Source organism: Amphiprion ocellaris, chromosome 23, assembly GCF_022539595.1.
Source record: "Amphiprion ocellaris isolate individual 3 ecotype Okinawa chromosome 23, ASM2253959v1, whole genome shotgun sequence".
In the NCBI taxonomy this organism is placed as follows: Eukaryota; Metazoa; Chordata; class Actinopteri; family Pomacentridae; genus Amphiprion; species Amphiprion ocellaris.
The window spans coordinates 14,506,989-14,523,699 of NC_072788.1; the positions used below are offsets into that span (position 1 = coordinate 14,506,989).

The 16,711-nt window shown below is 40.7% G+C and overlaps 1 protein-coding gene across 2 annotated transcripts; it reads right to left on the reverse strand.

Moving 5' to 3' along the window:
* Positions 1 to 237: 237 nt before the first annotated feature.
* Positions 238 to 16,564, reverse strand: gba2 (glucosidase, beta (bile acid) 2). 2 transcript variants are annotated; one of them, XM_023287844.3, is made up of 18 exons: positions 16,285 to 16,561; positions 15,342 to 16,043; positions 11,657 to 11,748; positions 11,243 to 11,358; positions 10,475 to 10,693; positions 9,875 to 10,114; positions 9,562 to 9,664; positions 7,559 to 7,712; positions 6,738 to 6,863; positions 6,385 to 6,569; positions 5,946 to 6,050; positions 5,741 to 5,848; positions 5,339 to 5,490; positions 5,077 to 5,183; positions 3,266 to 3,408; positions 2,872 to 2,987; positions 1,805 to 1,996; positions 238 to 1,172 (listed from the first exon to the last, which is right to left on the reverse strand). In XM_023287844.3, exons 2-18 carry the CDS (start codon positions 15,533 to 15,535, stop codon positions 942 to 944), a joined length of 2,583 nt encoding a protein of 860 aa, XP_023143612.2. In that variant the 5' UTR covers positions 15,536 to 16,043; positions 16,285 to 16,561; the 3' UTR covers positions 238 to 941. The 2 variants fall into 2 exon arrangements, with proteins under 2 accessions (XP_023143612.2, XP_023143613.2); XM_023287845.3 differs by lacking the exons at positions 238 to 1,172; positions 2,872 to 2,987 and having other exon boundaries at positions 1,811 to 1,996; positions 16,285 to 16,564.
* Between the last annotated feature and the right edge of the window lie 147 nt (positions 16,565 to 16,711).

The following is a 16,711-nucleotide window of genomic DNA, read 5'->3' on the forward strand; positions in this document are numbered from 1 at the left end:
TGCACCACTAGCAACAGGTCAGTTAGGTGATGTATGAGAGTGAACAGGATGCTGTGGTTTAGTGTCTGAGGACTGTATTGAGTAATTTTAACCTTCATGATGTCTGATACTCCTGTATACTGGAAGTTCTGAATAAATTTCGTTGCAACAATCTAAGAGACTTTGAAACTAATGCCACAACGTCATAACTACATAAATCGTTTTCACATGCATTTAATTTAACAACACAACAATGTGTATCTTATACTGTCATTTATTCAGCATGATTGTCGTGAATATTGGATTTTATAAAACAGTAAATATTGCCGTTACACTTGTATACTGTAGATTTAGGTCAACATGCAAAAAGGCATTAAATGCCTATTTTTAAAAAAAGAAAAGGAAAGGAAAAAACATTTCTTTCCAACATAATTTTCAGTATCATTCATCACATATCACTTACTACCGCATTCAAATTTAAAAGGAGAAAAAAAAATATTCATGTTCGCAGGTATGCAAGGATTATTATTGGCATGATTGTAAATTGTGAAATGTAGCGTTTTCATGTGTGTGCACATGCGTCCAAACAGATCATATTTACTGGAACATAAGTTCAATTTTTAATTAGCGATATACGCAGACTATGATTTTGAAACTGCCTGGCTAACACCGTACATGGCGAGACGATTCGTACTCTCACGAAAAATGTCCTCATCTAAAAATTCAACCGCTACGTCATAGCTACTGACTTTGTCAAGCATAAACTACTGTTCTGATCTCAAGCCTCAAATGACAAAACATCTGGAGCAAAACGAACTTTATTCAGTTAAATTCAAGGTCCATAACCAGTCAAAAAGAGCTCTGCAGGGTGTCAGTGCAGATGAGATTGGTGGCTGCAGGAGAGCTCGGAGGTTACTTTTGCCAGAACTCGCTGTACTTCTCATTTCACACCATCTGATCACTCAGGTTCTAGCTGTGTCTATGTCTCCAGTTTCAGCTGATGGGGTCTGACTCTTCTGTGAAGTGTTGAGGGCGAGCTGCATGGCCCAAACACTCAGAGGCCTCATGTACGCCAGAGAGCGATAGATGCCTTTCTCACAGTACGCTTCAGGAGTCTGGAAGGCCATACCCAGCCTCTCCCACACAGTCCGGTAGCAGCCCTCTGCTGAGCGCATTCCCTCCTCCCACATACCCTGAGGAAAAAAATAGACCGTATTATGCTTAATGTCCAGTGTTAGCACAACTAGTCATACAAAAACACACTTATCATTTATTATGCAGTGGCCTTTAGGGCAGTGTCTGTAAACAAAAATCTTAACTGTTTAGTAACTTGATAAATAGGCTTATTGACTTTTTGCTCCAAATTAAGTGGAACAATTGATTCGGGATGCAAGAGTCAGTAGACAGCTATGTGACTCTAGCGAGTCCAATAACTGAGTAATTCCTCAACTGCATATATGACACAACAAAAACTGCATTTAACGTGTTTTACAGAAAATACAACTTTTCAATGTAAAAAACTTGAAGAAGCCCAAGCAGATATCTTGAAAACGCTGCTTTGCGCTAACCAACACTCTAAAACCTCAAGATATTTCACAGACTATCCAAGAAGACAAAAAAATCCCCCCCAAAAACATCGTAACTTTATAATAACAGATGACCTGGACCTAGAAAATATTTGGTATTTTTGCTTGAAATTTGACGTAACATTTTGCTACACAGCGCGACATGTCCAACACTGTAGTAAAAGCCAAATGCGAGGAGGATACACTGATAGTTTCACACCCTAAATATAAAAGAGACATTCACAGACACATGCATTCACCTCATGGATCATAGTGGCTGCTAGTCCATACACTACTCCGATCCAGACCTCATCCGACTGGACACTGGAGCGGTCAGGCACTCCTTCGGGACGCATCCCATTAACTGCCCCCATCTGACCACCAGCAAAGCTCATTACGTTCAAGTCAAAGATAGATTTTAGTGCGGTCTGGATCTTCTCTTTGGGAAAAGCCTGGAGGGAGACAGGAAGTGATGCTGAGACCACAAGATTTTGTTGTTGTATCCCAATCTGAAAACAAGCCTTTACTGGTATTTGTGCATTCTGGAGCTTGGTAGAAGGAGATGTTAAGTCATAAACCTTAAACCAAAAGCAATGTACTGCATGCAAATGAAAATATAAGTTTTGCAATGCTGCATGTGTGTATTAGAAGCACTTACATATTGAATGTGTCCATCAATAACAAAATTATGTCCTCATCTACAGAAATGACAGAAATTAAGCTTTCTAAAAAGTTAGTAAAATCATTATATTGCTAGAATATGTTCTGTTCAGTTAGTATCTTGGACAAAATAGTATCATCTAATAGGGATTTGCATAGTTTGGTTGGAGTCGTATGAACTTTGCAGTTAACTGTTACTGTCATTTTAAAAACGGTAACCGTTTGTCTAGTCTTTAGCACAGATACATGTGAGTTTAACAAAACTCACTATTGGACAAAGTAAATTTTTAGATTCCCAAATATTACTAACAACTTCAAGAGCTCATTTTATGCGTTTGGGTTTTTCCCTTTGCTTTAATGTGTCATGAGGTTCTCTTAGTTTTTTTTGTGCATGTGAAATGCCAGTAAACACACAATGTCCAAAGTCCATGCCTCAGAGAATTATTCTGTCACAGTATACAGAGGTCATTAAATGCATCAGTTAAAGTTCTACTTGTCCTCTGTTACTAATCTATCTCACAATGTAACACATTTGCAAAATGCCTGCCTAATGATTAGCATGGTTCTCCCTAAAGCAAAGCACAAGCAGCTGGGATATTCAGTCTCAAATCATCAGGGGCCTTCTGCTCAACTATCTGCTTGAAACAATATTATAATAAAAAGTTGCCTGGTATTCTCCGTCTCCCAGCCCAGATGCTCTGAGGAACCAGTGGCCAGCACACTGGTCAGACATGACACTGTTAGAAAGGTCTCTCCCACTGCTGTCATAGTTGTAGTATTTGCCTAAACAGAAAAAAAGTCACTTAAAGCAGCTCGCTCATATAGATTACTATAATAGTTGATACATATCTACCACTATAAAAGCTACAAACTTAGCTAAGCTTCAATCTTTTTTTTCTTCTTACTGTTGTCAGTCCGTACGTGGAAATAAATAGTTGAGTTTATTTTATTAGTCACTAATTAAAATAAACAATTCCTCTCTTCTTAAACCAGGACTCAGTGCAACTGAGTGTTCACTTTCCATATTCAACACAACATGAAAAATGAATGTTTGAACTTGCCGTTCCACAGCAGTTTGTCAAAAGCAGCACTGCCTCTGTCCAAGAGGTCTCTGTAACGCTGGTATGACTCCTCGCTCTCCACCAGTCTGGCCATTTTACACATCACACACAGGGATGCCAGCCACAGTCCACCACAGTATGCACTGCAAAATACAAAGAAAAATGTCATTCTCTCCGAGATGAAAATACAACTTGTTGCAGGGCTCCAGACTGCAACCAAAATAGTCACATTTGAAACCTTTTTTTGAGTGCGTGATGATCAGTAAGCTGTATTTGTGGCTACTGTGTTAACCACAGTGGTGGAAAGTAGTTCTTTTACAACTTCAGTGGTTCTGTTAGTCTGTCTCTGTTTAGTTGATGTGTGTTAAAAAGGTGAAGTAGCTTGTTATTTAAAAAGAAAATGAGGGAAGAGGAGGCAGACAAAGAGAAGTTCAGCTCACAATGTCTAAGGCAGAAGTATGGCCGCAAAATTAAATGAACATTAATCACAATAATGATTTTAGCTTCGCACCATTACATGAACACTACCTACTGTGGTGTTTACGCTTAAAAATGTGGTCTTCTCGTTAAATGCAGACCACAGCTACATGTGTTGTTTATTCAGCTCATAGAAGACAACGCATGTAGAAAAAAAAATCACTCAGTTTCATCTTGGATAATTCTGACATTAGAACGTCCTAATTTACTCTTTTCAGGGTCACTTTTGGTCTCATGCCTGTCTAAGCACTGCAGCCACCAAGCAGCTGCTACCACAGCCTGTAATGTGGATTGTTTAGGGAACATTGGTAAATTGTAGTGTCTATCCATAAGCAGATGTTCAGCAAGTGATGTGTTTTGACTGTGACAAGGTGGGAGGTGCTCTCTTGATGCAAACTGTTTTGCCACGTAGACTAAAATGTTTTTGATCATTTTGATTTTGAGTTTAGATTTCCCAACAAAATTTAGTTCAAGGACCATCAAAGTAAAAAAACAAACAAAAAAACTGATGATTTCATCAGTGTTTACAGTTTCTGGCTTTGGTAAGTAGTATGATTTTGGTGTTTTTTAAAAGATATGTCTTGAAATTAACAAATACTGTTATTAGAAAAATCAAGTGCCGTCAGTGGGGCCAGTGTTTAAACCCCCTTACTAATGTTAATTTCTAGTGTCTGTGTAGTTTTTGTACTGAGTCCTCTGTGTCTACTGTTTACAAGTTGAAAAGACAGATCAGCGAGATGAAGTTGTAAACAGGAACTGTTAGTTTGGAAGCCAAAGCCTTTGCTGAAGAGCCAGATCCCAAACTCAGCCCCTTGACTCACATTTAGAGAAGCACTGCAGCTATAAACAAATGCGTTTTCCATTTCCTTCCTTCTCTCGCTTCCCCCAGCCATCTAGTTCAGACTTTAAGTTGTAAATTAAATTACAATACAGTAGCCCCTTTTTCTGGGGAGTGTCCAAGTACTTAAGGACTTATAATTAATATTGCATAACTGGTATGAAAACAGCTGGATGGAGTCAACAGAAATGTCACGTTTCAGTCATCACACGTGGTTGTCCAATACTTTCCTTCTGCTGTGGTTTATTGGCACTAATTGTTTACCACGAGGCTGCGATGAGCATCTGTTCACATCAGTGTCATGGATTTAGTTGCAAAGCTGAACAGCACAAACATAACTGTGGGATTATTTCATTTTAAGGAAAATAAAAAAGGTAACGTGGAGAAAAAAGAGACAGCCAAAGACAATAGAAGCACTAATCTAAAAAAAGATGTATATTTTCTAGGCTGGCAAAGAAAGTTGAATTGTTTTCCCATCCATTCATTAAACGCTTACCTTGGTCCAGTCACTGTCCAACCATCATAAGTCTGGTCAGCGTATCCAGAGTTCTCTATCAGGCCATCTCCATCCAGGTCAAACTTTAATTCGGACTCCATCACTGCCTAACAGATCAACCAGAGTAATACTAACTAGGTGGGCAAAAAATTCAGAGCAAGACACTGATACCTGTAATATACTCCAGTTTTGTGTTAGTTCTATAAATAGCATTAAATAATTCTCTCAATCAGTGTAATTAAGACTATTTCATCTGTTATACCTGGCAGACGGGCCACATGTCTCGCAGGTACTGGTTGTCCTGGGTGAGATGAACGTCTCTGTAGACCTGTAGGACAAACTTCAGGTTGAGGTCCTTCCAGTCCGCAGTGTCGTGGATAAGGTAGGCATTCACCCTCTGCCAAGGCTCGTCATCTACAGAGAGAAATCGTGACATGGAAAAAAAGATATGAAAGATGTTCTTCGTTCACCACTGAACATTTGACTGTCTGAAAGGCAGTAACTCAATCACAACGTAGCAGATAAATTAGAAAACCAGTAGCAGTCCTGGTGTGTAGATGTTTCGTAGGAAAGCAATGTAGAAAAAATAACTTTTTTATGGTTTCTTTATATGGATTAAATGTCATTTTCTTTCTACTCCTCTCAGAGATTGCTATTCACCTACCTGGGTCTCCGATGTCATGAGGCACCACGTTTTTGGACTTGACAGGAGAATAACGCCCACTCATCAGATGGAGCCTCTCTGTTGGGTCCTGCTGAACCACGCTGCCAGCTGAGAGGAGATTAATGCTGTAAAATCTGTGCCTGGTATGGCTCTTTATTAAACACATATGCTTAGTTAATTGATAAAACGTTAAGATTTCACTCACCAATATCGTATTGCACACTCAAGGCAAGTTTGGGCCACAGCATGATCAGTGCAAAGGACGCATAGAAGTGCACGTCATAGGTGTTGTACATTCTGTACTCCTGACCTGGACGACAAGAAATGTGGGTTATCAATCGTTTATTTAACATAGACATTTGTCTGTTTTTTATTTTTACTATGTACACGTCACACTTGTTTGCCTGCCTTCACCCTAAGTCAACTGGGATAGACTCCAGCCCCACGCGACCCTAATGAGGATTAAGGAGTGTACAGATAATGGATGGCTGTCATGCTTTTTGGATGTTAACTGCAGCTCACTTTTATGTAAGATATGTTACATTACTAATTAGCTGTGAACTGCAACAATCAATGAGGGTCTAGTTTAAAAAAAAAAAAAAAAAAAGCAATAAATACAAAAGAACACCCATTTCCTTACCTACCTTCTAGATAAGCAAAGCGGCCGTACTCCTTGACGACAGCAGGCTGAGCTGGCAGACCCCCGTTCTCGCTACGCACGCCGCCACTGACATCAGCATCCTCCGACAGCTCCGTCCACACTGTCCCTCCATCCGCCACAAAGTACAGTTCGTTAAACAGGGCCGACTTGTACCAGGAGGGGAGAGAACTGAGAGACACAACGAAAACAAAAGTAAAAATGGTGCTCTACTGCTGAGGTGAACAGTCGTATGCAGAGAAGGCAAGTACACGTACAAAGTCTTCTATAATGAACAAGTGAAACTGTGTGGTTTAGTGCACAAAAGTGCTCATTTGAATGTTCAGAGTTGTGAACTACCTGTCCTGCAGAATGGGTTTTTGCCAGTCCTCAATGCTACTCTCCCATTGCTTGTAGTGTGTCAGTGCGTAGTGACTGAGTGAAGGGGAAGCATCGCCTTTGGTCCCAAAGTAACGAGTGTATCTCCTGCAAACAGAAAAGTCACAACCCGCTGACACAGGCACAAAAATGCTTCATGCTCATCAACAAAAAGAAGAAACAATATATCTTGAATAATTTAACAATGAAGGCAGAGCCAGGTTTGGTTACAGAAAAGCAAAGAGTTGCTCAGAGATAATTCTGGTTGTGTGTCAGCTTTCCTGAAGCTGTGAAACAGGACACACATTGAAAGTGTATTTGTCTGGTTACCACAAGTCAGCAAAACATTTTTTGCTTTCCTAGATGCCTTTTCTGCCTTAGCTATTCAAAATTATCCATATAAGAACATTCTTGAGCTGCAAAAACTGATCTGAAACTGAGGTGAACTCGAAACCTCTCTAAACCACAGCTAATAAAAGTAAAGGCAACACCAGTGTGGTTTTCTTGCTCTGCAACCTGAGTACGACAAGACAGCAAACAAAGCTGAGGGAAACAACACCTGCATGTGACGGTGCTGAAGTGCAGCCAACAACAATACAAACAGTGCTGCTCCACATTTGTACATCTGAGGGGGAAGATAACTCTGAGCTCCTATTTTTTCACATGAACTGTGTCATGCTTAAATTAAACATTACCATGTATGACCCCAGGTATTAAAATTTTTAAAATCAAAAGGTTTAGAGGAATTTCCACTTTCCACAAAGCAACATCCTGTATGGGTATTTCTTTTGTGTTTGATGTACCTGATGTGTTCCCTCTCCCTAGACCCAAAGGTGATTTTGGGCATGTCCCAGGCCAGGCAGAACTCCAGAGTGTTACGACTCTGAGCCGGCACAGAGCAGCCAACAGCTAATGCTGCTCCCACCTTCTCTCCTTTAGGCGTGGGTGGACTGGATCCTGTAGAGAGGGATAGCAGTTCACTGAGAGAAGCTCAAACAGGCAAAATATATGGCATCTCCAATACTTTTATTGTTTAACACAATAAGGAACAGAAAACCAACACAATAACTGAAAACACTGTGTTATTGGACCTCAAAGAACAACAGAAAATGTTGCCTAGTGTGTCCCTATTTGTGAACCCAAAGACTCAGGTAGACTTTTCAAGCCCCAAATTAAATATTTTGATGAGTGCACCTTCTAAAAATATTTAGTGGGCATTCTATAACATATCATAGGAGACAACAGCAGAGACATGACAGAAAATGTGGAGACAGAAATGAGGAAAGACATGCAACTACGGTAGTTCTGAGCTGTATTCATACTGAGGTCATGTCAGGTAGTGGTGGGTGTATCGATCCAAATATCCATAATGATACCAGCATTGGTATTGATATTGAACGAAGTTTCAGTTTCTGTCCTGTATGTCTGAACTGCTGCAGTTTCATCAAAGAGGCGACCTGACTGCCTGTGGGAACTCCTCCTGTCACAGAGCGGAGCAGCACTTTGCTAATCTTCCTCTTGTGATTGGATGTTGTTCCATCATGTAACTCGGCGGCGCCAGAAAAACAGTCAAACAGGCTCAGCAGCTATATCATAGTTGTGGAAAGTGTAACTTTAATTTCTTCCGTGTCTCTGTCAGTCTGTTCCTCCCTGATATGTAAAATGAGCTGTTTAGCTGTTGTACGTTCCTCAACCAAACTTGAGGAAAGAAGAGGCAAAGAAGGAGAAGTCCGACTAAGACACAGCTGATGATCAGACTGCAGGCAGGAAGATGCTGAACCAGAGACAATTACAAAGGCTAGCACCATAGCAGGGCTACAAAATTAAATAATCACTTATCACAATCATGATTTTTAGCTTCTAATCACTATATAAAATGACTGACTTCGGTCTTTAAATTTAAGAAACACGTGTGCTGTTTTTTCCACTCATAGAAAACAACACATGAATAAAATCAATCGCTTTCATCTTGGACAAATCTGAAATGAGGACACTTTATCTCACTCTTTTCAAAGTAATTTTTGCTCACGCTCCTGTCTGAGCACTGCGGCCACTGAGCAGCATCAGTCTGCACTCTGAGGCGTTTAGGGAACGTTGGTAAATGTAGTGTCTGTTGATAAGCAAATGTTCAGCTAGTGAGCTGTTTTGCCTCTAACCAGGTAGGAGCAACGAACTGACAATGTCTGTCACACCAGTGTGACGACTGAAAAAGTTAGTCTGGAGTATCGATATCGGCGATACTGGCCCTGTGTTTACTTGGTATCAGATTGAAACCAAATCTTGCAGTATCGCACACCACTAATGTCAGGTGGCTTCTTCTAACAGCAATAATTTTAATTCACTGATGGACCATTTTCAACTTCTGTCAGGATTTTAATTTGATTTACAGTATATCCCATTCTCCTAGGATCTTTGTATCCCCTTTTGGAAAAAAAGTTAATTTAGTTCATTTAATTTATAAGAGTGATTTATGAGACCTGCTCATACTTCCTCATGCTCAAGTGATGTATTGCTATATTGATGTATTGGGCTTTAATTTCTTTCATTCTATGCATTTTTTGTGTGTGAGTGTGTAGGGGTACATGGTGAGAGGAAGGAATCAATGGTGTAGAGTTACTTCTAAGCCATTTTAAAGTAGCAAAGGATTAGTTTTGCGGGAAAAAAACAACTTTTGAAGATGTAACTGGGATAACACAGAGATGAGTTTTTGAGGTTTATTCAGTGACCAAAGAGGGACTTTAAGTTGTGCAAACAAGCAGCTTTAAACATGTGCTTCATCTTTCCATAGCGGTTTTCAAACACTGACCTGTAGGAGAGTCGAGCCGTCCGTCAGTGATCAGGTCACTCCACAGACTGCTGCAGGTTCCCTTTGGACTGAACGCTGTCTGGTGACTGACCTCCCTGTCAGGCTGGTAAAACATGCACACAAACACACTCTGTTTGTAAATCTACAACCTAATGCCTATTAACTGCCCAGATTTCACAAGCAGTTTATGATTCTAGATCTACTTCCAGATAACAGAGGCTGTTGTTACAAACCCTGTGTTTACTCCCTACTCTACTTAGCTACGTAGCACAAAAACCTTCATTTCTGTTAAAATCATAAACTCAAATCAAACCTGCTCTCGGGCTGCGATGCACAAGGTGTAAGGGTTCACCGTGGTGCAGTGATGTAGCAAGACTCCGGACACCGCCTCCCCCTCCTTCTCCAGGTGGAATGGTTCATTCCAGTGTCCGCCGCTCTTGTCGTCCTTGTGTCCTGATCCGTTGACCATAGTAAACATGATGGAGACGTCCAGAGCGTAGTCATTCTTATTCTCTATGTCCCACACAAATACTGCCACTGGGAGACTCGAGTCCTGACAGAAAGGAGAAGTAGATGACGGATTAACTTTAGAAAACAACATGTACCATCTACAATCTATTCTAGCCATATACAATCTTACTAAAGCATCCACATGCGAGATTCAGGCTGTCCTTGCAACTTAAAATACTATCTTATTAATAACTTTTCCCAGCTTAGTTTGGACACTCCTTTTATTTTTGGTTATTGTTTGAATAAACTGTCGTGATGACGGGTTAGATGTGACTCATCATAGTCAGACCTCATAATCACCACGATGTTATGGCTGAAATTGTCATCTATTCATGTTCAAAAATGTACAATATTCAAAGCCTGTTGCAGCTGCGAACAACAGACGGGATAACGCGTAACTTACCTGGTAATCGTGAGGGATAACGGGGGAAACCTGTCTGCAGGTTAGAGTGACATTCTGTCCTGGCAGGTGGTATACTGTCCAGGCACGAGGATACAAGGCGTGATAGAAAGCGTATTCCCCGCAGTAGCCCCAGTTCCAGCCTTGTAACGTGGGTGGACGCTCCACCGATAGCACCTGCTGGTAAACCGTTTGTCCTCCACGACGTAAACACACTGTAAACTAAGAAAACAGAGCAGTGAGCACAAGGACATCTTAACATAAAGTGAATCTTCTGTTCTTGTGCTGATGTGCATGTCAGATGATGAAACAGTAGGAAAGAAGTGCAGAGGAGTGTGAATTTACTTATTTAAGCTGAATCTGCCTCATCTTTCTACATTTCCCAGAATTCCCTCCCATTTCAGACAGGCATAAAGTAAAAATTACACAACCATATAACAAAATGAATATATACGCTGTATTCAAACTAACAGTTCTTTGAGGTTTGCAAGGGTTTGTTTCTGTTCTGCATTTGACTCCTACTTCACAGAAACTGTTCCTATGGCGGGGGCTGGTTTTCTGGTTAGGTTTTTATTTATTAGTTTAGAGAGAAGTGATTACTTGTCAAAAATCTAGACTTAGACGGTTGTAGGAGTGTTTGTTGGACTCTTGTTGGTTGCTGACATTCATATAAGTCAACGAGCTTCTGTACATGATTTCAAAAATATAAAGCCACCTAAATTTCCTTTCACTGAGAAATTAATTTCTGCCTCCTAGCTGTATCTTTCATACCTGGTTGGCCGTGACAGTTTTGTAGTGATACATCCCAGGGTTAAGCTGCCATCTGCAGAACTCCCCCCTCCAACCTCTCGTGATAGTACCTCCTCCGATACCGCCCAGTGGAGCACCTGTAAATTACAGTACAGTGTCAACAATGGGATATAGCGAGGGCGTGACTACTACTAACATAATCCAAAGTGATATGACAGGGAAGTGCAAAGATCTGAACAGCTGTCACACAAGCGTTTAAATCACATTGGGCCGTTCCGTTGTGCAGGATTAGACAGAATTATTGATCAGAATTACACCAAAAGTGCCAAAAAGTAGATAAAACAAGTGAATTTACTATAATATATTTATCTTATACCATTCTAATTTAGCATAAACAAATTGAGCACACTGTGTTGTAAGATCAACCAAACTCACCATATATTTGCCGCAAAGGTTGGGCACGAAACATATCAATGAATGGAGCCTTCTTTTCCACCTGGGTCTTCTTGTACCACCACTTTAGATACCTGGATGGACACATTGATACAATTCAATGATCACTTGGAAGAAATGCAAGTCTCTGAACGCAAAAATCATGCAAGTACATCAACAAAGACTCAGAGTCACAAAGACAACATGCATTTTAACTATTGTCATGTGTTAAAGGATCAGGATTGCAGTGCTTTCAGCTCATAAATTACTATCCCAGGCACATGTGCAATTAGTAAACATGCTTTTTCGCCTCCCTTGTTCATTTTTCTCTATTCACAGTCTGTTAAATGCAGCTACAGCAGTTTCCAACACCTAAGCACTCTTGGCCAAAGCTGGATCCAACAGTGACAGTTTGCACACATAAACACACTGGCAGAAAGAGAAGAGGGAATTGTGCAACTGCATGATGGACGCGTTTGTAAGATGAGGGGAGTGCAGCCCAAGCAGTAGGTCGACTTTATCTGAGCGATGTTTCCAGTGCAAGTGTGTGTACGTGTGTGCGTGCAGCACTCTGTCAAATATTAATTAGGCTGCATTACAACAGGTTTCAAACAGCCCACAGAGCCTGATGCCTGAGGCTCAGTTGTTCAGAGTCATTAATAGTTTTGCGCTCTGAATGCTGATCTACGACATGCTAGACTTTCTGCTAATGCACCAAACAAAGCTGCTGTTTAATAAGACAGTTCATTAGTTCATCACAGACCTGCCTGCAGAGCCGATAATCTCCATTATGTTTAACTCTTCAGCTTTTAGCTCATGTTTGTATTGAAAAACTACTTCTTGTGTTTCTATTTGCAAAGTGGAGCCATTAAAAGGTCTCCAGAACAAAAAAAAATGGCCATAAGATACAGTAATGGCAGCAAGCTGACAGGTTGCCAAACAAACCACTAAATCAGCAGTTTCTTTGTAGGTGCAGCAATTCCTGGCTGTTTATTTGCTTCCTGTTTGCATAACTGGACTGTTGGCATCTTTACAGCTAATTCTCTCTCCTAATTGTCCAAAACAGCAAATGACATCAAGGGAAAAATGGTTAAGAACATTAGGGTTTATGTGTACACTCTGTTATGTGGTCTCAGATCTATATGCAGTGGCTTACATCAGACTGCCTGTGAAGTACACAATAAGCTGTGCAAGCTTCAACAAATGTGTCTCTGTTGCGAGTATAGCAGGGATTCCTCTCAGGCTTTTATGTAAATGTGTCTAGCCACAAAGATCCTGATGCATCTCATCTCATGGTTAATTTGGAGTGTAGACGGCTGCCTTAATAGTATTAGAAATATGACATTTGCACTCCAGTTCTTCTCCCTCAAAGGCATGTTTCACTGCATTTTTCTGATGTTATCTGTTGTAAACTTTTTCTAGGAAGTGGAAGTAGACTGCAACAGGCCCCGGTAAAGTGACCTCACATAAATGTAGCTCATCAGCACTACAGTAGCTGCATGTTTAAAAGTCAAAACATGGAAGAGAGGACTTGTACACCAGAATAATCAATTAAGTTTGAGCCTCAAAGGGATCTTGTTTGTTGTAAGAAAGATCAGATCCTGTAAAATGGCAGTACTGCTGTGCACGACAGTGTAGCGCCCAACTGTACTGCAAACAATAACTTCACAGCAAAGCACGGTCCAGGAAAACAACAAAGACCCACCGATACAGCTCCAGTCAGGAGGAGATGAATAGGATCAGTTAAAGCGTGTTATTTAAGGTCAGCAGGTTGCTCTATTGTCAGGATGTCGTTCTGCAGCTCGACTGGAATGAAAACTATTGTCCTCATTCTTATGTGGACCTGTGACTAGAGCCCAAGTCTGCAAACCTGAATCTAACCTGTTTGCCATTTCATTTACAACCATAGAAACACACTGTCCATACATCAAAGTCCAGTTTACAGTATTTCTAGATTTTTCCTGCTATATGAGCAGCTTTACCTACACAGTGCTTCCGTGTGAATTCAAGCTTTCCACAAACATTTTTGGTATTAGATTAATCCCTCACTGCTGCACCTCTCACACACATAAAAGAGAGCTGAGGGTGTGGCTGTACCTGGGTCAGCCAGTTGCCCTGTCTTTAACTCCTCTGAGAAGAAGGAAAGAGCTTTACTGAGAGAACAGAATATTTGCTTTTGTGCAACATTACAACAGTTTTCTGAAGAGTGAAGCAAGTGAAGTTTGTGGTTTGAAGTGAACTGCAACTGTTTTATGGGAACATGTTGGATCTCAGCTGAGCATTGATAGAGAAATAACTGGCTTCTCTATGGTTTGCTCACAGCTAAAAGAAATTACATATCCATACCAAACCTACAAGAGATGTGTTATGGATGGAGGTAAATATTTGTAAAAACTACTAATGAGTCTGTGTTTTAAAGAGGTCTAAATACAATTGAAATCGAGGAGGAGGCCTAATGGCTGACACCAGACTTGCTCTGAAACAGCTGAAGACTCCTCAGTTGTGCCACATTCTCAGGATTTAAACTGAGAGAAATTGGACACCACTAGAGCTGCAGAATGTATTACTTTGCATCTCAGATGTCAGCTGGTTGTTGGGAAAACAAACACAGATGTTACGATCTGTGCTGGATTATTATTTTTTCTGTACAGCTGCAAGCAGACAGTTCATCCTCAAATATTTAACAAGCTGCAGGAAACTTTAAAAGCAGGTGTATCATGTATTGGAGAGTAAATGATCAACCTTATTATCTTTATTGCTTTTACTGCTACTATTGACGTTTTGAAGTCAGAGAGGAGCAAATAATCTTCATCTTGAACTTTAAGCTGACCTGGAATCAGAGCTCATAGATCACTCTGAAGGAGGGTCAAATGTTTGTTCTTTTCCTTCGGACTAGGAGGGTATATTTAAGTTGCACTAATGTCAGACTTTCTGGTATGATAAAATCATGGACAACTAACTGCACTGAAAGAGACAAAACAATTTGACTGGAGTCATTGCAACAGATAAGATCTTAACAATCCATGCTTAAACTCCGAAAGCAAATCACTTCCTCCTGTAGTCATGGTTATCAGTTTTAAATGCAATAATGTTTTATTGCTTCTTTCTTTCTGAAATTTGTCTTTTTATCTGCCCCAATTTAAACAATGTATTGTTCTATTCTGTCCTGTGACTGGAGTGTGTGGAAAATTAGGATGAAGCATCACAGGTTATAATAGAGAAAGTGCAATCCACTAAAGGCTGCAGAATGTGCAACTTTTCACCTCAGGTGTCAGCATGTTGTTGGGAAAACAATGATTTATTGTTTTATCCTGTCCTATAACTGGAGCCTGTGGGAAATTAGATAGAACTTCTGGAAGCATCACTATTTTCAAGTCAGGATTACACTTCATACTTGCTCTCAGGTGTGCTCTGAGAAATATAACACTATAGGCTAATGCTTCCCCAGGTACTACACCATGGAAACATGGTATAGGTTGAACAGTGGAGACTAAAGGTTGCTATGACATATGGAGGTGTAAACTGAAGCAGGCAGTGTCAACAGAGAAGAAAAACCTGTATGCACTGAATGTAATATGTAATGTAGCATTAAGTGAGTATTTTGGAGGATTTGTCTCACACAGCTTGCATCTCCTTAATCTTTATCTTAATGTTCTTTAATGTGAAGGCCAGAGAGGGAGTGTCAAACCTGATCCCAAGGCCGACATGCTCCAGGACGTTGGACAGCGAGACATCTTTTGCTTGAAAGGGCTTTCTCTTCTCCTTGAACTCGTGTGCCAAGCAGATACGCCAACCCTCCTTGGGAACCTCATATCCCATTTCCTTGGAGACGTACCTACTCATGAGGTCCGCCGTGGACTTCTCACCCCACTCTGAAGTCATTTTTGCAGGACTTTCTATCAACTAGGCAGCTTGAAGTGAATTTGGAGGAAAAAAAGTAATGCTGACTTCAAACAGGGAGTTGACACCACCTTCTGCAAACAGTCACTCCCTCAAGCCTTCACCATGGAACTGACAGGAGGTAGCTACAGGTGTTTTGGGAATCTTTGCAGGAATCGGTGAACTGCACAGACTCATTCCAGTTGAACAAACTAGTTCTGACAAGCTCCTATAATCAAAAACTGATCTTTCAGGTTGGAAATTCCAGTGCCATTATTTAGTTATTTCAGTCCACAAGAGCAGTTAGTCTCGTCGGCTCAGTATGTTCATATCCTCGGAGATGTTTTGGACTGATCTTCCGGATTCTGCAGTTATTTGAGATGGTAGACCCCTGTGCTCCCTTTGAATAGAGTCTAGATGTGGCTGTGCATTTGACAGCGCCAGCGCCTGGACCAATGGATGGATGGTCTGCTATAGTTTTAGGGATGATCCAGTCATGTAGCCGGGGCACCTACAATGAGATAAAATAGTTAAAAAAGTGCCGATCACATTCACCTGGTTTACATTTAGGAGGGTCAGTATCAAGCAACCGGTTAGCTGCAAAGCCGCAAACGTCTTAACGTCAACAACTTAAAACAGTAAACCGTTATCGAAAACACCCCCGTGCTTTAAAGTCAAGAAAGGGAGCCAACTCTACACGTTAGCCGCCACTAACTAAAATAGACAGTAGATAATTGTTTCTGAAAGAATACCAGAGCAACAGCGTCATTCGCGATCCAGCTCCAAGCCGACCCCTGGCAGGATCCTGTAGCTTCAGCTAGCACGGAGCTCGATATGCAAATCCCTTACAGTTGTGTATAACGATGGTGATATTTCGCCCTCGTTATGTCTTTCAGGCACCAATTTGTGTCAGGATTCCTAAGGAGACTACCTCTTCATACTAATTTGGTTTAAGTAAACCTCAAATAAACCATTAATTGCATCCTACATTAAACCAGAAGAAAGGCGAATTGTCATTGGGTTGATAAGGTAGGAATGACCAAACGGCGTGGTAGTTTATGAAGCCTGACAAACAAGACCTAGGGACTCAGTGCATATAAGTGCAAAAGCCGATGGTGAGTCTATACCATTTGAACTGAAAACGAGGGGGGCTGTATTCAATTCAGCACTTTTATTTAT